The sequence below is a fragment of the Amblyomma maculatum genome, chromosome 1 (assembly GCF_055883805.1).
Source record: "Amblyomma maculatum isolate TAMU_Amacu chromosome 1, ASM5588380v1, whole genome shotgun sequence".
NCBI classification, from domain to species: Eukaryota; Metazoa; Arthropoda; class Arachnida; order Ixodida; family Ixodidae; genus Amblyomma; species Amblyomma maculatum.
This window is the reverse complement of record NC_139344.1, coordinates 240,076,799-240,101,752: the sequence shown is the minus strand read 5'-3', so window position 1 is coordinate 240,101,752 and position 24,954 is coordinate 240,076,799. Positions and strand designations below refer to the sequence as shown.

The 24,954-nt window shown below is 43.0% G+C and overlaps 1 protein-coding gene across 1 annotated transcript in view; it reads left to right on the top strand.

The window, feature by feature from the left end:
- The window catches only part of Uba5 (Ubiquitin-like activating enzyme 5), a 28,958-nt gene that overhangs the window by 3,756 nt on the left and 248 nt on the right, over positions 1-24,954 (top strand). The window contains exons 4-11 of the mRNA XM_084590677.1: positions 402-511; positions 595-681; positions 5,950-6,031; positions 7,544-7,648; positions 9,587-9,714; positions 12,849-12,984; positions 13,122-13,200; positions 17,794-17,903. Coding sequence (XP_084446803.1) covers positions 402-511; positions 595-681; positions 5,950-6,031; positions 7,544-7,648; positions 9,587-9,714; positions 12,849-12,984; positions 13,122-13,200; positions 17,794-17,903 — 837 coding nt within the window. The remainder of the gene's footprint in view (positions 1-401; positions 512-594; positions 682-5,949; positions 6,032-7,543; positions 7,649-9,586; positions 9,715-12,848; positions 12,985-13,121; positions 13,201-17,793; positions 17,904-24,954) is intronic.

Genomic DNA, 24,954 nt, shown 5'->3' with positions numbered 1-24,954 from the left:
GTAAGGAACAGTGGTGCCATTTGTCACTGCCAGGGAAGCCTCCTTAACTCTTTTCTCTTTATTAGTAACTGCTTCCTTTGTTACTGCCAGTGCGAAATTGTGCTTATGAATGATGTGCACTTGCCAAGTGCACACATCACTAAAAGTTTTAAGAAACACTCAAGGACTGCATCCCGAATTAAACCTCAAATACCTCTTGTGTTTGAAAACTGAATGTAAGAAAACAATTTTCTTGCAAAAAGCAGTTATGTCTGTCTGTATGGGCACTTTACTTTGTGTTGTACACACTCGCATGGGAAAGAAGTTATACGAGACATATCACAGTGAACTTACTTTGCACCTGGTTGTCATTTTCACATTGCAGGTTTGTTCTAATCATCGTCTTTTCTTTTTTTGTGCAGCTTATTTTATTTGATTATGACAAAGTTGAACTTGCCAACATGAATAGGCTGTTCTTCCAGCCAAACCAAGCAGGTATGCACAAGGTGGATGCGGCCGCAGAGACATTGATGTAGGTTAATTTTGCCTTTAAAAATCTAACTTGCACTGTATTATAGCCGTACTAAAACTTTGCTTCTTGAAATTTTCTTGCAGGTTTATCAATCCAGATGTAGAAATTCAAGTTCATAAACACAACATTACCACTGTTGACAATTTCCAGCACTTCATGGACTTGATCAGGTGAATTACTGTCATTTTGATTCTGTTGCAGATGCAGCCTGAGTTTGCATTGATTAGGCACTTACGTGGGATTTTTGGGAGCAATGGAGTGGTAGCTGTGATACTGCATGGTCAGTTTGTATTGTGATCCATTTGAGAAATCTCTCCATGTAAGCATTATTTCAGAGCTCTTTTTTTCTGCTGAGCTTGCTTGATATGCTTAGCGTTGTATCACTGCATTGAAGACTACTAATTACATAGTGCAAATAATGTTTTACTTAACTGCTTGTTAGTGTTTTTTTTTTTTTTAAGTCCAGTTCTTATGCAGAAATATAGTGAGTGAGTTTCTGTCTATTACATCGATAAAAAGAATAAATAAGTACATTGTCTCCTTAGAATATCATGAAAGCATTCCAAATTCCCAACTTTGTAGGGCCACTGTAAGCTGCACCTGTAAGTAAAACTCTGGGATAGTCATTAGTGTACATGAGAGAACAGTTCTGAGCATATGTGAGATCATTTATCTATTCTGGAGCTGGCATTAGCCCACATTTCTTGTCTCTCATTGTTACGGTCAGGCACCTAGTGACCATCCTAATCCATTCTTATTCTCCTTGCGCTCTTACTTTTGCTCTAGCTCTCCTTCCTTTGTAAAATTTTCTGTCACTGTGTTAGCAAATGCGTGCACATATGCATGCACGTGTACAAAGGCATTCTTTGGCAGTTTTCATAACCAGCAGAGTAGAGCGCCCGCTCTCCATTGTGGTGCTCAGCTACCGATCGCTAGGTCGTTGATTTGGTTCTGACAATGACATTTCATCGGTAGCAAAATGCACAATCACCCATGTCCTGTGGGATGTGAGGAAATTAGTCTGGGAGCCCTCATGGCTTCATTTCGGGACATTAAAAGGGCGCCTTGATGTTTTTCTCGCTGCCAATTTTTCCGGTTCTCATGTGTTCCAGATGCCAACTAAAAGGATTACCGAAATTGGAGCGAAAATTGTTTCACTTAAAACATTCAAGATAAAACAGCCAGCTTGTTTCACCTGCTGAGGTTGGCACTGCCAGTCAAGGCCACGTCTTTCACACATGCAGTGGAAGTTAGCATGCACTTGTGCTGCCAGGGCAGCATATAGTAGCTGCATTTTCTGAGGGCATCGTCCCTCCATGTGGGCACCACATAGGGCAGGGGTGGCTAACTCAATGTTTCTTTGTTAGGGTTGGAAGGCTAAAGGGTATCCACACGGGGCAGAAACCCACCCCTCTGGACCGAGATATTGTGAAAACGAGCCGCCTTTGGGCACCTGAACTGGTTTCTTGAGGGCCCCTCAGGGGTGGGGGGTTTTTTGTCAGCTGGCACAAGACTGTCCGCGGCCTTTTCTTCGCTCTCCTGGCAACTTCGCGGGTTGCGCTCTGCGGGAAGTGCGTTGTTGTAGCTGGTTGTGGTGTGGTGGGGGGCTCCTTTAATGGGACAGAGCTTATTGTGACGTACCAAGAACCATTCTTTTCCATTTTCACTGGCTGAAGAGTACCCACTATATCGGTCGGTATGTCGGTCGCGATGCGGAGTGCAATAAAGCAATCTTGAGTATGTTAGTGTGGAAGATCATAGTGGTGGACGGTCGTACGCCACCCTCTCTGTTTGTGGGACAAATAATCAGTATATAGAGTGTTCATAGTAAATCAAAATAAAACGGCTGGCATCCACTGTCGCCTCGAACAGTCTTCCAACAACAATGAAAATTTTAATTTACAGTGTTTTCCTTTAACCATTTATCACGTACAGCCTTCGCGTCTGCAATGAGATAACCAACGTAACAGTCAGAATATCTGTCGCACAAAAACTCGTAGTGCAAAATATTGCTAACATGCTATCGCATGTGCACACTGATGCATTACTTCATAACTTATCTTCAGGTCAGTGTTTTTATACACTGATACCTTTATACTTTTACGCATGTACAACACTGCTCTTTTGGTAAAATGCTCTATTTAATTTGGTTCACGCCTGCTTATCCAGTGCAAGACCACAACTTTTGGTCTTGCCACTCTGCAGCACCACTAATTATACGCAGTCATTGTGCTGCAACTTTCTGAAGCAACTGAACATTCTTTCGAGACATGGCATGACCATAGAAAAACATGCAAAACAATTAGCTGTAATATGTCACCTTTCGATGAAACATTTTCTTGATGTTTTCGCGTCCTTTGTTTCGCACTTAACTTTTTTCTTTCTTTCTTTTTTTTTTTTATTCAAGCTTCATGTACCTTTTTCCTTACCAAGTTCAGTGCCTATTATTAGTAAAATGCTACTGACATATGCGGTATGTAATTATTTTGTTCTGGTATGTTGCTTTTTTTGTGTACAAACTAGAAATCTCATACTACCTCCGCGAATGCTCAAGCCCAGTCGCCGTGTGAAGAATATTTACAGGGAGTTTTTCAAGCTGCGGCTGGCAGCCTTTTAATCTTTTTCGGGCATTGTAGTATTGAGCAAAGTAAATAAAATAGTTTGATTTCATTCCATTTTTGAAGTAACTGCACTCCTCATTTAGGGACCTAGTAGTAATGGAAAAAAGAGTGAGGGTACGCGTTCTAGTCTGTTCTTGTCATGGCTCTGATGCCTACCTTGTCTCTGAGCTCTTATTTTGACATTCAACTGATGCGATATTTTATATAAAATATCCTCGCTATTTCATCATAAACCTGTTTCCGGCTGCCTCGTGCCTTCTCCGCCCCATCCACATTATCAGAGTTCAAAATTTCAACAATGCACATTAAACCTGGCTGCGGCAAAGGAGCGAGGCAGGCAGCGCAGACACGGCTCTCCTTGGCACTCGCCGAGCCTCTGTCGTCTGGCAAGAGTGACACACCTCTCATACTTTGTCATCTGTGTGAATGCGGGAGCAAGGGAGGGGGGTTCCGCCAGCCGGCGTTGCCCCCACACCTCCTCTTCGAAATGCTTCCCCGTGTGAATACTGCCCTAACACCAGATTCCCTCCCTTTCCCCTTTCACATTTTCAGCCTGAGGCATGTTGACCGGTTTTGCTATTTTGTTTTCTCTCTGTCTTCTTAGTGCGGTTTGGGCATTTGAACAGCAGCGCTCACCTGCCTGAAAGTTTCAAGTTGAATGGAAAGTGTCTTTTCTAGTATTATTCTCACTGTTTTCATTCGTTTGCACTCCTCCTCTTCTGTTTTTGTCTCTTGAAACCAGCATACAGTACTTACTGACATCAGTCATACTTTGAATCCATTTCCCAACTATAAAGGGAGTAAGTTTAAACTGGGCTCCAGACCATTTAAGTAGGCAATGCTCAGTCTGGCTGTCACCTCATTTCCACTGCCTAAACTTGCTTCTCTATTTCGGAACCATCGTTTTGAAGCTAGCATTTCAGTAGGAATTTAAAATAGTGTACTCTCAACAATCTCTCTGGGCACTTAGGCATTGCAATGTCGTGTACTGTGCATACAAAGAATAATTACCACTTGCTTGGCTAAATTTAACAATTTACAATTTTAGCAGGCGTAGAGCCAGTACCCATGTCACCTTGCATCTCATAATATTACTTTTATGCACCAAACAGTTGTCCTGATAATAACCCCGCCGGGGTGGCGCAGTGGTTACGGCGCTCGACTACTGTTCCCAAGGACGCGGGATCGAATCCCGGCCTCGGCGGCCGCTTTTCGACTGAGGCGAAAAGCAAGGCGCCCGTGTGCTGTGCGATGTCAGCGCACATTAAAGAACCCCTGGTGGTCGAAATTTCTGGAGTCCTCCACTACGGCGTCTCTCATAGCCCGAGTTGCTTTGGGACGTTAAACCCCACAAACCAAACCAAACCAAACCAGTTGTCCTGATAATAGTTTTTATCTTATCCTTGAGACCAGCTTGAATAGCACTATACTGTATTGAGGCTATGCCAGACATTAGAATTCTATACGTTGACCTTATAAGAATTTAGACTGGCATTGAGAGGCACCGAACACTAACCAAAACATATCCTGAAATTTTCATGGAAATGAAAAGATGTTGCCTCATATTGCTTAGATTTAATACCTACTCCAGTACTCCAGTACTCCAGTATTCAAGAAACGACAACTTATAATCTTAATTTGGCATTTAAAATCTCGTTAAACAAGCTGAAGTGCTGCCTTGTGGTGAAACCTTGCCATCATCATTGTAGCCCACCACGTGACCACACCTTCTTGTTTCCTTAACTACACAGTGTTATTTTTTAGTGCCAGAGTATTAGTCAGATTTTATTATATTTTGTGCTCTCTCCAGTGTGCCCTCCAGTGAAAAGCATTGTTCTCTTTGCATTGTCGATGACGTGATTTTTGGTTTTGTCATCAGGTGGTGCCTTATTATTGAATGCCCTGAATGAAGTAACCACAGTCCACTAAAACTTTGTTTGCAAGGCTTATGCCCCTGTTTTGTAGCAGCTTTTAGGGTGGAAACAGAAATGGGCGGTACTCTGTACCAAAAATGTAAACACTGTCTGGTCAGTGAGCTTGTCAGGTCGCTTGTCACGGTTTCCAGCATTGGGCTCATAATAACGGGCACATGTACTGACTGAAAATTTCGAGTGGAAATTTTCTACAGCATTTAAAAAAAATTTGTGGTATCGAGCACTTTAAACAGCAAGCTTTTTGTTGCGACAAAAAAGAAAAAAATAGATGCGTAATATTCTTGTTTTATACCTAAAACAAACAAATATTTAAACAATATCTCTTCTCTGCATTATGCGGCCAGACTGTTGTAGCACATGCTTACTCAAGTTCTGCAGCAGAATTTTCTTTGTCTCGGGGGTTCGCCATGCTGCTAGATAGCATTCAGATTAGAACTAATTCCATTTATTCCTGAATTTTGACAAGGGATAATATTGGGAAAGCAGCTACAGCTAGGTTAATGGATTTCTGTACACATTGACAGTAAAATTCTTGCTGATATGGGGATTGCATGCTCTTATTAAAGTTTTTTTTTCTTTCTATGTTCTACTCAGGAGAAGAGCTTTTATTTTTACGTGATTGAATTTTGCCTGCAATGCTGTTGCTTGAGTCGATTAAGAACTGCCATCTGGCGGCTAGCTAGATACTATTTAAGGTGACACAACTTCCAGGAAAGGAAGTTGTAATACTGTCTGGCCAATTCTTAGAGGCATTGTGAAGGAACTTTCAATTTTAGGGAAAAAAAAGAAACAAGTTCAGAAAAAGTCGAAGGTTAAAGTTTTAAATCCTGCTGTTTCTTTGGTGCTTTTTAATGAAAATTTCTACTAATTCCTGTTCATTTAGGACTGGCAACCTGCTGGGCGGTCCAGTAGAACTTGTCCTAAGTTGTGTGGACAACTTTGAAGCACGCATGGCTATTAACACAGTATGTATTGAACTGTAGACAACCTTGAGTGCCTTGAAATTTCACTTGTTTACTGTGGCATGCTGCCTGCATGACTAAAATGACCTTTCTGTTCACTGAAGTGTTGGTTGCTGAATTAAACACTTGGAAATAACAAGGGGTGTACGAATATTTTGATTTTCGAATACAAATTAAATACAGATATGGGAGGCCCCCGCCGGGGTGGCGCAGTGGTTACGGCGCTCGACTACTGTTCCCAAGGATGCGGGATCGAATTCCGGCCTCGATGGCCGCTTTTCGATGGAGGCGAAAAGCAAGGCGCCCGTGTGCTGTGCGATGTCAGTGCACGTTAAAGAACCCCAGGTGGTCGAAATTTCCGGAGTCTTTCTCTACGACGTTTCTCATAGCCTGAGTCGCTTTGGGGCGTTAAACCCCACAAACCAACCTACAGGTATGGGAGGAAAATGCCTTCTTATATTCAGTATCTGATCAATGAAAAAAGAAAAATGGAAAATTAAAATAGCTAACATAGTTCATTGTGTTTACTCTAGAGCTCACATGGTGTTTGCAAATAAAATTAAGCTAGAATTGCACAGTAGTGTATACCCTATCGAAAGATTCAGTATGAATTTTATACAAGATTCCATATACCGGTTTATTGTACAGGAAGGACCTGCATGCAACTGGATGGACCTTTTATATCGCTGTTGAATGCAGTCAACTATCATTAATTAGGTCTTCAAGGGACCAGAACAAATTGCCATGTTAATCGAAAGCTCGAATAATTGAATAGGTTTGAAAAAATTGCCAAAAACCATTTGCATCACAGTAATTTTATCTGATGAGCATTGCACGATGCTTGTCTACATTGAAATGAAACCGAAACGAGAACGACATTTGTTCCTGGTTTCTTCAATTGCTTCGCTTAGTGCACACTGTTGGAAAGTCCCTCTTTGCAGAAAGGTCCCTCTTCACAAAATGACTGCTTTACGTTTTGAGAATGCTTCACTGCAGACTCGGCGCAGTCTAGCATTGCAGTGAAGCATGCAGTCTACTGAAACCGCAGTTAATTCACAAATTTTTGAATATTCTGAAAATTCTGAATATTTGTTTCTCTAATATTCGAGTGCCCCTATAAGTAACTTATGTCATGCTTTAGTAGAGAGAAGGCCGGAAGATGGAACTCATGACAACAGAAAACAAACTGATTAAGGTTTATGGGGAGACTGTCTGCTAGCGAAAGTTTTGAAAACAGATGACGTCTGGGCTTATGCAAAGACAAGTTCTCTTGTCAGAATATTGCCTAATGGCCTAAGGCACCCCTCCAGCCCTTGTTCATTTTCTTTTATATGTGGTGCTCGGCACACAAATGGGAGTTTTACTGTTTTTTTTTTGAAAGACTGCACTGCATGTGCAATTTTATAAATATTTTGATGCCATTTACTTATAGTGTTAGTTCACTGGATTAACATGTATGTGGTTTTGTGGACAGAAATGCTCTAATGGTTTTCCTTTTTATTTCTTCCTGTCAAGGCCTGCAATGAGCTGAACCAAGTGTGGATGGAATCTGGAGTCAGTGAAAATGCAGTCTCTGGTCACATACAACTTGTAGTTCCAGGCAAAACAGCTTGCTTTGCTGTGAGTAATTTGCTTGAGAAAGGTGCCTCATTCCAAGCTCTCATTCCATGTGGATAAATCTATGAGAGAAGCTGCTACTATTTTGCCTTGATGTGGGGGGGGGGGGGGGGGGGGGGGAGGGGTGTAAGCAAGGACCGGGAGGACATAATTCTGGCAGCATAGCCACATAACAAGCTGTGCAAGTGCTGCTGTTTATTGCAGAAATAGTAGATGAGTTAGAATATTCAGCAGTTTCTGACGATGTTTAAAAGCATATTGCTAATTAAGCAGTGTCAAAGTTTAGTCAATGAAGTTGTAACTTTACTGGCTTAACTTTTCGTAGCTTACTTGAATTCGATAGAGGCGACATCTGTAATGTTAAGCCAGTGAGGCAAGAAACAGTCAGGCTGCAGATGGAAGCGAGATGGCTTCCCCGGGATCATAGAACTGGTGCGCACTTTTGTTGGTCTTTCACTGGTTCGCTCTTTCTGTTTCCTGTGTCATTGCCCGTTACGTCTGTAGCAATACATTTTGCTTTTACCAGGAGAGATGCCCTACCGCAGTGGCTGAGGGGTTAGGGTGCTTGACTGGCGTCCCGGAAAGTGCATTTTTGATCCTGTTGTTAGATAATAGACAGTTGGAGAACTGCGCATTACGAAGGGGGCCCTAGCAATCGCCGGTCTGGCACCCATGAATCCCAAAACAACCCCAGTTGTGGAGGATGGGTAAGAAGGAAATTTTACGTGCTACTAACCCTCTTCGTTCAGCAATGCAACGGAAAATAAAACTGCGTTTGTGTTTTTTAAATACACATTTGTACGCATGAAAAGCCACTGCGTTTGCAGACTTATGTCAAGCAGGCAGGCGGCAGCTTATACCACTTATTAAGCTTAATTACGATGCATGCCATCTCATTAACTACAGAACTCAACTATATTACCAGCTATATGCTTATTGACAAGCAACTCTACTCCTTTTTCTCGTTTCTCCGGTGAAGCTCAATAACACTATACATGCAGGCCCTTTAGTAGAGTATAAGCCTCATTTGGCTTTCTAGCCTTACTAAATCCTATGATATTAATATCCCGTTTAATATCTCTAGTTCCTCTAACAGCACTGCTAAACTAGCCACACTAGCTAGCATTCTAGCAATAAATGTTGCCAGGGTCAGTTGCCTATAATTTTGCCTTAGCAGGGTTATATTTTTTAGAAAAATTCTGCTTTTTGCACATCCTTTAAAGATAATAGATAGCCTCTTCTTCTAGACTCTGTTAATATTGCAGTTTATTCTTTCTCTGATGTACCAGGTGAATTCTTTACCAGCATGGCAGCCAGTGAAATAATTGAGGTATAGGTAAAGTCAAGAAGGGAGTTATGAAAACTTGAATGAACGTGAAAACCATTTAAGAAATGAAGAATGGTAAACTGGTGGGGCAGAATAGAGTGACAAGAAATCTATGGAAGAACTTGAGATTTTGGTTCGAAAAAGCTTGGAACTGTGTACAGACACCATGCCTCATGATTTCAAAATACTGGAATCGTGAAAGAATACCGAGAAACAAAATGTCGCAAATTTTAAATTAATAGAACAGTGCTTGTTATATTAAAAGGATCTACTTGGTCAACTACAGAGTAATTTGCATTGAAGGAGGGTGGAGGAGAGAGCAGTAGAACTTGTTTCAGGTGACATTAATTGTCTAGGGTGTCTCCAGGATGGGTAGGCTGCTTATTACAATTGGCTCCTGGTAGTAGGCCATATTCATGTCATTAGTCACATTATATATAATCTCGTTTAACCTGTCTGTGCATTCAAGAGCCTTTAAAATAAATTTTGTTGGGTCCCTGCAGTTTTATTTCGTACACTCGTTCATTTGTATAATAAGCTAATCTTTCAAACCTTAAAAAAATGAACAGAGATGACTGACTCGTGCGACTTTTTTTTTTTCTTTTCCTTTGCAGTGTGCACCTCCATTAGTTGTTGCTTCTAACATAGATGAAAAAACACTAAAGCGTGAAGGGGTATGCGCCGCAAGCCTGCCTACTACAATGGGAATTGTTGCAGGATTCCTGGTGCAAAATGCCTTAAAGTGAGTATATATAGTATATAGACTTTGCGAGAAAGAAAATAGTTAAGTTTGCATAGACTCTTTGCATATCTTCAGAAATCGGCTTCTGTGCTCAAGGACGACTCCTAAAACCTGCATTCCCGAAAGTGTCTGGTTTGAGCTAGTTGGTTGTAACGAGGTATACTGACTGTTGCATTGCTCAGTGTATGCTGGAAAAAAATTCTCTCCGCCCAACTGTTCGCTTGTTCAGGTTTTGCCCAGGGTTGGCATTTAGTGGCACAGTCGAACTTCGCTATAACGAACACGGATATAGCGACTTGTCGGATAAAACAAACTAAAATCAAAGTTCGGTTTGTCTATGGTTTATTTCTATGGGAGTTCTTTCTGTATAATGAAACAAAATTTCAGTCTTACGCTAGATTGGTTATATAACGAAGAAGTTCTTTTGCATTAAAACGGCAAAAAATGCGTAAATGAGCTGGGAAAAAACATCAATAAATGCCATTTTTCAATCAATCGAATTGCTCGCCATAGAAGTGTGTTTAAATTACCCGCGCGCCGTGTCATCTAGTGACGGCGACAAAAACTAGCACCAACGGCCCATGCCCTTTGAGATCACGCCTCCAAGCGCGCGGTGATCTCGTATGTCATGAACGGCCATGGCCGGACTCGAGCGTTGCCGCCGCTGCTGCTCGAGTCTAGCCATGCAACAGCTGACAGGCATGTGACTGGCATGTCATCACCATTGCCTCGTGGCGTGAGCCCCTGCCATGCCTCTGCTACTGCGAACTGACCCATGCGCGCGTGCTACACTCCTCGAGTCCGTTGTCTGTCGCACAAATTGTGCGCAGAGGCAACATCTCTTCTTAGTATTCATTTTTGCTTTCCAACGCGAAACAAAACGCGAGATTACATGTTTATACCAAGCGTTTGTTAAAAAAAATTGGGCATTTTCGCGCTTTTTAGTTGTACACATTAGTAAGCATTTTATTTCATTTTATTAGCAAGCTTATTTACAGGACTTTGGGTGCACACCTATATAACAAGTATTGGATATAACAAACATACTTTTGTGCCCTGTACTACTTCATTATAACGAGGTTCGACTAATTTTTGTTTCACACTTGATTTGGGCAGGACACTTACCTGATTCATTCAAATTAATCCTTCAGTCCACATCACCTGTGCCAACAGCATGCATTAGTGGTACCAGTAATACCATCATGTATGTGCCCATGAGAGAAACGAGCGCCTCTACAGTAGAATGTTGTTCTCCTGTGGACTTGAGATGGCATTTCTGCGAAGGTGCTGTTTTGGTCTGCTGTTTTCCCGGACGAAGATTTAATAATCAATTGTGATCACATCAGTCATGATGCAAGTCAAGATGTCACTAGAGATCATTGTGTTTAATGAGCATGGGTGTTTTTCTTTTAGAGCACGAATAACAATGAAGCACAGCATTTTGTGTGACCATGAACTGGCATGCGCGGCATTCGTGAGCTTCGCACAACACTGTCCTTCCCTCTAACGCATACACAGAGACAGCCCTCAGAAGTTTTCTTTGACAAAAGCAACTGGCTGTGAAATTTACCAGTGTATGGATTGTAACCGACAACAGATCAAGGAAGCTGCATTGGCTCATTCTAGTCACTGTGTCATTCATTGTCTTATGATAATGAATGTGAGAAGGAAAATAGTGCAGCAGTAATTGATTACCCCCCTTTTAATTGTTCACTTATGTTTTCGGGGCTGTAACTGACTGCTGAAATTAGTTACATATCAGATGAAGTAATTGTAACCGATTACTTTTCTGTAACACGTACAAGACTGTTACAAAATGTATACTTCTTGGCAACCTCTATTCTGATAGTTCACTGCAGCTGTGTTCATGGTTGACCATTACAGCGGTTGGTTGGTTTGTGGGGTTTAACGTCCCAAAGCGACACGGGCTATGAGAGACGCCGTAGTGGAGGACTTTGGAAATTTCGACCTCCTGGGGTTCTTTAACGTGCACTGACATGCATGGTGTTGCCACTTCTCCACTACCACTGCTTTCTTCATTTTGTTAAGAACTAGGAGGCCAGAAGTCACATTTACAGTTGATTTGCCATAGTACTGTCCCACAAAGCATTAATATGACGCACTTTTCTTTGTTTTGTTGTTCTGTCTGACAGGAAACACATCTGACTGGTCCAGTGTCAAATAGGCCAAGGAATAGGCAAAGTTTCAGTTTTTTTTTTTCTTCTTTTTGTGATAAAGATGTACAGTGCCATAGAAACAATAGAACTGCAGAAGATATGCCCTACTATGCTTTAAACAGGCTGTTATGCCTGACTGTGGAGGCTTAGTGGTTAGAGTGCTCACCTGGTAATCCCAAGGATGTGGTTTCAATACTGGCCGCAGCGGCTGCTTCTCGTTGAAAATCAAGATGCCCATCTACTGTGTAGTGTCAGTGTAAGCAACACCGTATGTTTGAAATTTCTGCAGGCATTTATTACAACGTCCCTTATAGCCCGAGTTGCTTTGGGATGTAAGCATACGAGCCAAACAGATTGATTTATTACAGCTCTATTTTTTGCTTAGAGTGTTGATTTTGGTCCCCTGGTAGAGGGTAGTGCATAGAACTGCCACATGTGATGTGTTCGCACAAAGCAGTTATGCATTCTCCATCTTCCCACTTTTGCAGTAAGAGCTGTTATGGAACATTTCAGCATTAGTGTCACGTAACTACCCAGCTTAGTTAGCTTAGCGCGATATGATGCGAAAAGTCTTCCAGAAGACTAATGGTGCTGCCACGTGCTTCATTCCCGTAATGCAAGATTACTGCTTAACGAATGAAGACCCCATAGGCAATGCATAGTCATGAGGCAGCACTGTTAAACTGCTGTGTAGCCAGTTGCCTTTGTGCAGTGATATAAAAATGATTTGCGGTTGGTGAATCGCCAAGTTCTGAGACTTGCTGCCGCAACGTTTTGCAGTAGCCACCATTGGACTACTGCATGCTGCTGCACTTTTTTACTTGATGCAACCTGCAGGCTATGAAACTGTAGCGGTGCATGCATTAGGATCGGATAGGTTTTTGGAACCTGGTTTACGCTGTGTTTTTACCTGAACCGTAAACATTGCCTAACAATATGCACTGCAAATTTCTGCAGGTATCTGCTAAAGTTTGGCACAGTGTCCCATTACCTTGGTTACAATGCACTCCAGGACTTCTTCCCCACTATGCAGATGAAGCCCAACAGCCAGTGCGATGACAGTTTTTGCAGGCTACGCCAGATGGAATACCAGGTGATGTGCGCCATTAGCTGTAAACCACTGCGTTTATGTTGGCTATATATTCTTTATAATCTTCTTTGCATTTGACACCTTTGATAGATTTTTTTTTTTAATTTCTCTTTGTGCATGTGTGGTTGAATGCAAAATAGGCCCGGGAAGCAGTGAAGCGAGCTCCAGAACCTGTGGAGAAGCAGAAGGAAGAAGTGGTCCACGAGGACAATGAATGGGGCAAGTTCATTAGCCTCTTTAGGTGGCTACTTTTCCAGAGTAGCTGCTTTTTGCCTCATACTTTTCTAGTCCTTTAAGTTGGCATGGTGTGCCTGAAATAAATTAGCAAAGTTCTTAAATACCCTCGCATTGTGGCTCAGCAAAATTTGTTGTTGGGCTTGTCCGTGCATGGCTTGAGTGCAGGTAGCCCTGGATTAAATGAAAATGCTCTGTTGTGATAGCCAGACAGGTGGCAGGCAGCCATGACACTATTCACGGACACATATCAGAAAAAGAGCATCAAAAGCAAGCTCATTACAGGTGTCAAAAACTTTTCTCCCAAGGGTGCTGTACTACGGGCTATCTGCTAGGCCACATTAAGGTAAAGGTACCACAACCGAGGACATTTTAACGGAGGTGAAAAGGAAGGCGCCCGTGTGTTGTGCAATACTAGTAACTCCAGGTGGTCGAAGTTTCTGGAGTCTTCCACTAGGGCGTCCCTCATAGCCTTAGTCACTTTGGGATGTTAAACCCTATAAACAAAACCAAACAACCGAGGACAAGCAGGAAGGTATCATGCTACAACAACTTAGAACGGTGGAACTTTGGGCCAGTTGATTGCATGTATTTTAGCAAAGCTAGCACAATGTTGCTGACGGGATCAGCATTACTGATGTACTTGGGAAAACTCTTTTAAATATGCAAGAAAAATGAACAAGGGTTCAGGAGAAACCTCAGTTTGCTAGCCAACGTTCTGACAAGTCCCCTTGTCGAAATGTTGGCTTGTGAACTTAGGCTCGCCCTCACCCCTTGTTCTGTTCTCTTTCATATTGTGTAGTCATCTTCCCCTCACTCTGCCGTTTTTAAACATGTCACAGCAGAACAAAGCATCCTATGCGGCTCTTTACAAATGTAGAATTGTGGTAAAGAAGGCAAATTGCAGGTGAAACAGAAAGAAGAGAGACTGCTGCTACATAGAAGGGGTGGATATGTGAGTGAGTTGTTGTCTTGGGCAGTTAGGCAATTTTTCATTATGCCGATTAGAGTTTATTGAAGCACTTACTCTTGTTTACTCTAAGTATATGAAAGGGTTCCTGTGGCCTTGGTATTGTCACATTCTTTAACCCTTTGCTGAGGAGATGGCTTGTGCACCAGATGTGCAATGGAGCAAGAGCTACATTGTCATTTTCCAGGTGTCCTATGGAGCCACATGGCAATACTAGGTGGCAATATGAAGGATGGCTAGCAGTCTGCTGGCATCTTGTCATATCACTGGTCCACTGACGCAAAAATATGACTTGTTGCAAGTGAATCACTTTCATTGACAAACACTCTCTTTTCTTTCTGTGTTTACCATCCTGTACTTGGGTGGAGCTGCAAGTGGGTTCGCAAGATTTCCTCCAGTCTAGCTCGAAACACAATTATTCTTTCACGCATTACCACCAGAGTCCAACATATTCAGCTGCTCATTAAATTTATTTGTTTGCAATTTGTTCATCAGCACTTGCTATTTGTTTTACCATGTCCAAGATCACTTCTCAGAGCATATGCTGGCCATTCTTAAAAACTGCAATGGCGTGGGTCGAGTGCGCATAACCCCTTACTCTCTGACAGCGTGTGCAGGCATCTGTGAAGCTGCAGCCTTTGTGGTGCTCTGCACTGTCATTACACTCTTTATTTCAAACAACCTGTAAAACCGTAATTGAGAAATGTTTAGTGGGTTAGTGAGGGTATATGGACATAACTCCTTCGCGTGTAGAAGGTTTCCTTTGGATGCATGATATCTGTAGGTTGCCATCATATTTAATAGAGAAATACCGAGAATGTTCGCAATTTTGTGCAAAAAGTTTGTTCTTGCTCATATTGCTCACGACTGTACTTACTCCTTCCTACAACAAAAACACCAAGCTTGGAAAAGCAAATTTTCAGCCTGTACTGCACTCATCCTCATATGCACATACTTTAACATTAAATTTTGTGGTCTTCCACAAGCATCAGGGGTGGAAGCTGTGCTCCATTTACTCCATCCTGATCTAAAACAGAATATTGCTCAACACTGGCTGCCACAATGTTTTGCTATCAAATTTAGCTGAACATAGGAATGCTGGATGAGCACCGGTGCCAGAGGTGCAACACTTTTTGCACTGCACTTAATACAGATAAAATTTTTGAAACCAGCGGGAGCATAGAGCGTAATGAATATTGGTCGCAAGTATAACATAGGTCACGAGCGATTGGAAGGAATCTCGAAAAAAGGCTGTGTACCTTCTCCCAGCCTTCTGAATCGCTAGTGGAGAGAGAAGCGAGAGCAGCAGGCGAAGCAGATAGCGTAAACTACCGTGAGCCATTAGGAAACTTGTCTGGTTGCAAAACATGCACAAATTGTTCTGATGCTTTTGTTGTGAAAACAAGCTGGTACTTCACCATCGAGCCGCTTTGTCAATGACAAGCGTGTCAGGCCTAAGTCAGAAAAAAGCATACATGTACTACTTGAAGCGTTAGGGAGTGAAGTAAAGGAGCTAAAAGATGAAAAGGCTACCCTAGAGTGCCGCCTATCCTTCATGAAGGTACTACTGACCAGCTCTAGGGAATTTATCAGCAGAGGCGTAGAATTGTGCTGCTCATTGATGTAAACTCTAACCTAGTGGCACTGCTTGAGTGCATCAAATTGGTAAACTCCAAGTCTGAATCAGTCAAGATAGGCAAGACCTTTAGGCCAGACATGGTGTTCAGTTATGAAGTGCACCAGCAAGCATTCTGTTTGCTGCTAGTTTATTCCTAATTGTTCCTTAGATCAGCATGTGTTATTTTAAACATCTTTACATGTTTTGACTGTTTATCTTACCTTTTTAAGGGATGCGTTCATATTCGGAAAAGCATTTAATGTTGCATAAAAGGAACCAAATTGGCGATTTTGTGTGTCGGGAATAGAAAAAGGCAATTAATAAAGGCGGTCGGCCTAAGAAACATTCTCTGAAACATAATTTGATTTCTCCAAAACTCCTTTCATTGCTCCAAAGCTGCTCCACAATTCTCCAGCCTTCTTCCCCACCTGAAGCATTAGATAATTGTTTTCTTTTTCCTCTTGAAACATGTTATTTTTTAATTGAGAAAAAAAAAAGTGACTAGCCTAAGCCTATAGTTAAACATTCGGTGTGAGCTAGTGGCTGCTTCGTGCTAACGCCTCATATGGTCTTGCTCCAATGCTTCACTCCGAAACTTCATTCAATGCAGCAGTTCCTAAGGTTCAATGTTCGCTCTCTCTGCGTTGCTGGCTGTGCAGTTCACGCTGCTGCGGGGTCTTTGTCGCTCATCGCACCTCGGCCTTGCTAGCGCCGCCGATTGGCTTCTAGCTTAGTGGTATAGCCAATGTCAAGCCTCACGAGCACGGTGAGTTTTCTTCGCATCACCAGTACACTGCGGTGCGGCGGTGACCACCATCCACGTGCACTCATTTTTGGGGCTGGTTTAATGTCTCAAAGTGACATAGACTGTGAGGGACACCATAGTGGCGGCCTACGGAAATATCAACCACCTAGCGTTCTTCAATGTGCGGAAACATCACAGGTTACATGAATGCTTTTCGTTTCACCCTTTTTGAAACAATCAGGATTGAACCTGTGCTCTCGGAATCTGCAGGCGAGTCCCTGACCGCTGAGCCACCGAAGGGGGGTGGTTTCTTGGTTTGTTATTTTGTTTCCCCTGCAATCTGCAGCCATCTTGCCTGAGCTTTGTCTCATTGAGTATTTACACTTCTATGCAGTAGCTGTTTGCAGTGAGGAAGAGATTGAGACACAGACGTAGAAGCTAGATAGTAAGGGCAGTAAAAGTTTGGTAGCAGCTGTGAGCAATAGCATCTCTCGAGACCCCAATGCACTGCCTGTTGCAAGGGATATGAACGACAGGAGGGAAAGCACCATTGTGCTTGTTGTAGTTTTCCTTCTTTTCATATGTCTGTCTTTGACGGCGTCCTTCCATTTTCCCTGCCTACTTGTTCACTTGTTCCCTTCATTCTGTTATCGCTGTCCATCCCCATTTTCTTATTTTTCTTTGGCTGCTTTGGTCAGTGACCTTGCATGGACTTCATCCATACGATGACTTGGGGTATGCTCAATATAGTGCCTCACACCTGGAAAAGGTGTGAGCATGGCAGGGTTACCAATTTGTTCTGTTCAGCCGGTCTGGGTGGTCGGATAAAGACTAGTGCATCAGGGGATGAAGTTGACCAGATGATTAGATCAAACCTTTGCAGCATGAACACATCATCTGAGCACTTGTGTTATAATTTTTTGCTGCTTTCTAACTCATTAGAATAGCACTTTTCAGGTGGGTACTTGTGTGCTGGAAACCGTTGAAGGCATGAGGTTAGAAAACTTAATCGTGTGACTGAAGGAGCCAGTATCGTGCTATTGTGCTATTAATGGTCCATAGTGCTCTTTTCTTTCATTCATCATTACACCACCATCAATTTGCTTTCTTCTAAAAAAAAATGTGTGCTAATGTTCATTTCCCCTCGATGCTTACATTGAAGTTACCTGAAGGAAGTGTTGTAGAAAAAAAAGGCTTGGAGTTTGAAGAACTGTCGTTCTTAATTGGGGCATTTGTTTTGTGCAGGTATCTGTGTGGTGTCTGAAACTGTGGAGGAAGGACATGATGATGAGTGCAACGTGCCCGGTCTTGCTTCTGGGCTCCAGCTTGCTTACACTGTCCCCAAGCAGCAAAAGGTGATAAGCAAGGTTTTCTAGTGGTTTTAGCTGTGAGGCAGAAGCTGCTTTCAACATGTGCACACATGCATGACTGTGATGGTTTATTTGTGTGTATGTGTGCGTGTGAATATATGTGTGTGATTTGCACATTACTGCTGTAGCACCTCTGTGTACTGAAGTCATCTGTAACTTGAAGGTAAACAACGGAGGAGATGACCGCTGTGTCATGTTCGTCACGGGTGAATTTTCTGTCTAAAGTTGGTCCCTGATCTAAGACTATTAGCCAAACCCATTTATAACAATATGGAAATATCATTGTTATAACCGGGTTAGGCCAAAAAAAAAAATTATAAACTACACATTTAATGAGGACAAGGTAGCTTACACCTTTTATTTCGTAGCGGGAAGAAACTTGTATTCCGTAAGCGTTGTCTGTTTCACGGCAATTTGGCCGACATCTTTCTGCAGGGCATCCAACTGCTGAACATAGTGCAGTGGAAGGTTCATAGCAAAAGCAAAGTCCCGCAGGGAGTCAATCATTCTCAAAGCCTTCTGGTGAGACGCAACCTGCACAGGTTCCGGTTCATCGTCATCGTAGCTACTGTCACCATCTGTCGTACTGTATCGTCGGCATGTAATAATTCAAGTCCCGACGCGTCGGCATCACTACCTGTACTGTAGCTGTACTGTACTGTACATGTACCTGTACGGCACTGTAGACCAAAGTTCAGTCATCGCTATGTTAACAGGAGCTTCGTGACCTTTCGCGCCACCGGCATCTTCAGTGAAGCCCGCTTTCCTAAAGCATGATGGTGGAGAAGCTTACTTCTGCCCATGCTCCAGAAAACTGCACTGCCATCAGGAGCGAGATCTTAGTCTGGCGCCGGTCGGCGTTCTCGGACGGAAATGTCGAAGTTCAGCGCGAACCTGCTTAAGACACGTCAGCAATACAGTGCCTTGAAGCAAGAAGTCACACCTGCATCCATAGGGATGCCTCTAGTGGTGCTTGGTTGGAGGAAAAAAAACTTCTACATGCGAGAGCTTCTGATCTGTTTGGTGTGCAGTGCAATTGTCGAGCACCAATTTCACCTTCCTGCCTTCGCGCTGCATACGGTGATCAAGCTCGACCAGCCACTCGCGGAAAATTTCACGCATCATCCATGCTTTCTCGTTATTACGGTAGCAAGCAGGGATCCTCACGTTACCACGAAAACGGCATGGATTCTTGTATTGCCCTATGACGAAGGCTGGGCACTTGTCGCTGCCGTCCATGTTGGCAAACAAAACGGTCACGCGCAATTAGCTTTGCTTGCCATCCGTACAAGGTATCGCCTTTGACAGCGTGCGTCTTCGACAGTAGCATTTGGAAAAATAGCCCAGTCTTTCCCTTATTGTACAAGTCCCGGTCCGCATATGCTTCTCGGATGCAGGGCAGTGTTTTCTCAAGCCACTTCTGCCTAGCGTCTACATCGAGCCTCGCCCATGACTGCCTTGTAGATGACTCCATGTATCTCCTTGAACCGCTGAATCCAACCACCACCACCAGGCTGAAAATTGATGTTGCGCAGGAGGTATGCGAAGTTCTTCACCTTCACCGCTGAAATCTGGCCGCTAATTGACAGGTTCGATGCACGGGAGTTCAAGAACCACTGGTAGAGTGCCTGTTCCACTTCTTTGTAGGCACCGTATCGAACCCTTTTTCGGCCATCATCCATTGCATGGGCACCACTGGCATGATTGTCGATGCTGTTGGTTGTGTCAACAAGTTGCACACTTACGCCGTCCTTGTGCTCACATACAACGTTCTGCTTAACTTCTAGTGGTATTGCCGTTCGCTTCCACTTCTGCGCCGGTTGTTTCCCGCTTTCTGAAGGAGGATCCTCCATCGCTGTTCACAGAAAATCCAGGGCCAGCAAGATCATGACAGTGATGCCAGTACACTAGGAGAACCATGCTAGAAAGACACGCGCATGAACGTTGCTGTATGCCTGCCACAAAACATGTGCAACCGCGAAGTGGGTTCCTGGGCAAAGCAAATAGGGGAGGATAGTGCAGCACACCACAGTCGGCGCACCCTCAGAATGGACTGCTCCACCGTGCAGAGGTAGAGAGGACGAGAGTTTCCTAGGCCACAGGCGGTACCGAGAGGGAGCGCTCAAAGCTCTCCCTCAGAACAGCAGTGCCTAGCAGCGCCTTCCCTCCTCCACGTGAGGAAGTGCTCTGTCCTCCCCCGCATCTCCGTGGCATGCAAGCTTCCCCGGCACACCCGACCAACGCATTGGCTCGACGCGCTCTGTCAGCATTGTCGGAGTCTCCGCGTATGCACTCGCTTTTGTGGTCGCCACGTTTTTGCGTTTTTGTTGAATCTCAGTGAGCATATTTGATTGTTATAACTGATAATTTAATATCACACTATTGTAATGAGCGGTTTATTTTACCATAGCACACATGGCAAATCTGACGGTGCAGTGGCTGTCCATTGGTATTCAGTATATATTGTTAAAACCGATATTGTTATAAGTGGGTTTGACTGTATCATTTGGAATGCAAAAAGTGGAAAAAAGTTCTTTTTAATATCTCTGTTGGTGAACTTTCTGCAATTTTCCAAAACAGACTAGTATGTATTGCTTGAAAAAATAATCGAAGATTAGCAGGTATGCATGCCCTTCCTTTCTCGTAGAAGTTTCTGGTGGTGTGTGCTTGAATTCCACTTCTTACAATGTTACGTTTAGGTATTGCAGACATGGACTAGCCCAGTTTGAGTACAGAAAAGGAACTGAGATATGTTCAGGATTGAAGTTTGGTTCTTATCTAGGTGGTGCTGGCTGTCGGGCCTTGTTAGGGGAGGAGTGTACAAAGAGATAGAAAGATGGCATGACTAGAAGAGAAACAATGTTGTCATTTTGATTTTACTTAGCACCATGAAGTACTGTTCAGTAAGTGCACCTTTAGGCACCTACCAATAAATGTGCAGCTCTGATGTACAAGCCAAGGCCTCCCATACCTCTGATATATGTGGATGCGCTAAACATTAAGCCATCGGTGTGGTGGCTAGTGGTGCGAGCATCCAATCTAAACACAAGGTGTTGAACTGGAATTGGAACCAAACCGAAAACCGGAACTGAACCAATCCCGAATTTTTTCCGCCATTTTGGAACTGAACCTGAACTGTAACAAATCTGAAGAACCATTTCGAACTGGTTCTTGGTACGGTTCCGACCCACTTTTGCTGGAAATTTACCTTCATTGTATTTTCTTTTATCGCTGCTTGTAAAGTGCTATTCTTGCTTATTTACAAAATACCACTGCACACCGTAAACATTGCATCCGTATTGAAAAATCATCCGTTTCAAAAAGTTGACAAGAACAAAGGAAAATATATTGCCACATGCATGCCGCCAATCTCTGGTGTTGGACTCAAACACGGGTGGCCGCTGCACTGCGCACTGGCACCGCTTGTGGAGAAAGCTGCCCATTTAAAGGCCTTCCTAGGCATTGAAATAATAGCATGTAATTCGTAAGTTGCGTTACATATTTAGATAAATATATAACCATGTAGAACTCTGAAAAGAAATGACGAATTTGTTAAAAAATGTTACACAAATTTTATTTTCCTATCGTTCGACGATGTTTAACCGCTTCTTTAATATACTACTTTTTCTTTCCTGTTCAGTACATATATTCGAAAATTCACATAGTAGTCTGTTAGTATGTTTTAACTTCTTTGTGATAGCTAATGCAGCAGTTTTTTTTCCCCGTTATTATTTGAGTTGCTGAGATTTTACTGCATTATCATTGCCGTACCATTTTCTGATTGCTTCCTGTACTCGCAAATGCCACATGTGGTGTCGTCGCCACATGGCTATCTTTGGAACGGCCCAAAGGGTGGTAGCAGCGGCTTTGTGTGGAGTGGGATTGTCCCACCCAACTTCTCTGCTGCTTATCGCGTACTGCTTCTAGCATGCTGTTCTGTTTCTGAGGCTGTTTTCGACACAGCCACAGGTTATAACGTCCTCGCATGAGTAGCAACGGTAAGCAAAGCCTGTCAAACAGAGTTCTGTAAAACGCTTCGCATTCAGGCATATCATGCTCCGTCCGCGAAAAGCACCGATTGATTTGAGTCTCTATTATCTATCTTTAATATTACACGCACACCAAAAGATAAAACATGTGCATGGTGTCACTGCAAAAGAACTGCTTCATGGCGACTGATGGTTGTCGTCTGCTGAAAGCAAATGATGGAAAGAGCCTGGAAGGTCATGTGACCATAACGCTACTTCCTGTCAGAGCGGAAGCAGAGACTTGTCAGCAAGCAGTCCGGGACTGAAAATGTACCCACTGACTTTAGATGTGCGAAGTGGTAAGGAAACATTAACATTTGCTAAGAGAAGTAGTAATAAACTAGGGTGGCTACTGCTTTTATGACCGAGCAAATAATGCCAAGAACCATGTTTTTTATAGGGTATACCTTTTGTACTGTTACCAGCACATCAATCTGAAGATGGAAATTTGGTGCATGTTTTTTTTTTATTATTATTTCATTGTATGTAGTCAGTATGTTCCATTTGCATTATCTTGACTTCAAAACAAAAGTTGCATTACCTGTAGGACATTTGCTTACTTTGTGTGTGGTGGAGGTGCAACAGATTTAGATTGATTGCAGTGGTGGTCAGAGTGAATAAAGAACTTGCTCTATTTATTTCTAAATTATTCAGGGAAAAAAAATCCAAAATTCTTATGTCCGCACTTTTGTTGATGCTATTCCTACTCCAAAATTTCATTGCTTATATGGGATATGTAGAGGTAGAGTTCCTAAAGGACACCTTTCAACAAAAAATATTGACAATGGTTACAGCTTAATGGCTATAATATCTAAGCACCACATGAACTTAATTTTTATGCAGCTTTCTGGCTTATAAAGGCTCTTTTCTACCACATGACGCTACCCTACAAGTTTATCGTGACTTAGTATTCCTCGTTAGTGTTCCTTTATTTTCTGAGAACTTGCATATACGAGCGCTTCCTAGTGTGATCATCCTTGTGGTCAGAATCCGTATATAGAAGCCACCATTCTGTATAAAATGGCAGCTGAGTGTACGCTCGCTTCATATTTGAGTTAGGATAAAAACAACAACAAAATGTTACTATAAAGCATTATGCAATAGCAAAAGGAAACAGTCATGTCAAGGCGGTGTGTATTGTCATGCCTTGCATTAAGAAATTAATTTAAGCAGGGGTGTAGCTTGGCTAAGGACGAATATACATGCAGAAGCAGTATTTAGCTCTCACTTGGCAACATTTTGCTTGGTTCAGCTTTGGTTTGCCACGCCTTGCCATGTTTAGGTAAATGCTTATCGGGCGCTAATTAAGGCCTTCATGCAACTTTGTTAGAGGAGATGACGACTAAGAAGACATCCGGGCAGTGCAGCACGTAAGAAACTGGCTGCCAAGATGGTGCGGTGGCTAGGTCTCTTTGCCTTGGCTTGGGTTTGAGCAGTTGCTCAAAGGAGGCTTCAGAGCTACCCTGGCAAAATCCAAGAATGTGGGTAACAACTTCACAATCGGGAGCAAGATTCAACCCTGTGGTGGCGCAGAGAGATTCGTTCCGCTCGGCAGTGCTAAACCATTGCCACAGCTAAACATCCCATGTGAAAACAGCTATTCTCTTGTGCAGCAAACTTGATGGCATTGTCTTCATCACAAGTTCTCGTATTCTCGCATCTAAAACTGCAAGTCTGTGATGCTGTGCTTTAGATGCCATAGTTTTCATCCTCCGTCAATTAAGTGACGATTGGTGGTGTGCAGTTACGCAAGCCACATTGTAGAAGTTTTGGAACTAGGGTCAATAATGGTACTATCGACAGTGTTTTGACCTTTCATATTACAAAGCTGAATTGGCCCTTGAATAATGGCACCAAACACTCTACTCTTTAATTTTTCGTTAATATAATAATTTGTTTTCAGTAATCTATTGAGCTGTGGGACTGTGCAGAAAATTCAGAAGATGTGCATTTGTATAGAACATTTCTAAAGATACTAATGTGAAATGCTATTAAACTGATTTGGCCTAATGCATAAGCTGAAGTGTGTTCACTTTGACATTGAGTTGCAGTGTGTCCAGAGTGAACCAATTCAGGTTTCCACTTTATAATAAATCAGTGCACATTCATACGGCATCCAGCTTATAAAAATGTTGGATTGTGTTATTCCTTGCAACAGCTAAATGGACAAATTCTGTGCAACGTTGCGGCCACCATATATCTAGAACAGCTTGTGTCGCATCTCGTGCATTGCAGCTCATACAGAGTGCAATGGTACTTTGTGTGCAGCAATTTTTTTTTTTCTCCTTTATGTTTGAGGCATCACTGCAGACTATTAATGCTTAGTGGCAACCTGCAGTCACTCAGCTGTTCTGCTCGAAGCTGTGGAATACAGTTATTCGGGTCTCCAAATACAAGAAAATATTCTCTTGTGAAGAATGACTGTCTGATTTACGGCGTTCCATACTGTAGCGTACACAGCATGCAGCTTTGTTAGAGCAGACATTTGTGCCTCAAGCTGTATGATGGCAAGTGGTGTCTGAAAAAAACTGTACGGCCCCACCACGGTGGTGCAGTGGTTCAGATGCCCAGACTACTGTGCCGGATTACCCGGGTTCGATCCCGACCACTGGCGGCGAAACGAAGAGGCGTCCATGTGCTGTGCGATGTCGGCGCACATTAAAGATCCCCAGGTGGTTGAAATTATTCTGTGGCCCTCCACTATGGCTCCTTTCTCTTTCACTCCCACCCCCCTCCTTTCCCTTACGATGCTATTCAGGTGTCCACAGATGCTGCGCCTTTCTTTTGAACAAATTATTCTGGTTAAGTATGCTATGGTGCTGCTATGGCATAAGATGCTTCATGTCCAATTGCCCCGCCCGGGTGGTGCAGTGGTTACAGCGCTAGACTACTGTTCCCAAGGGTGCGAGATCGAATCCTGGTCTTGGCGGCTGCTTTTTGATGTGCTGTGTGATGTCAGTGCACGTTAAAGAACCCCAGGTGGTCGACATACCCGGAGTCCTCCACTA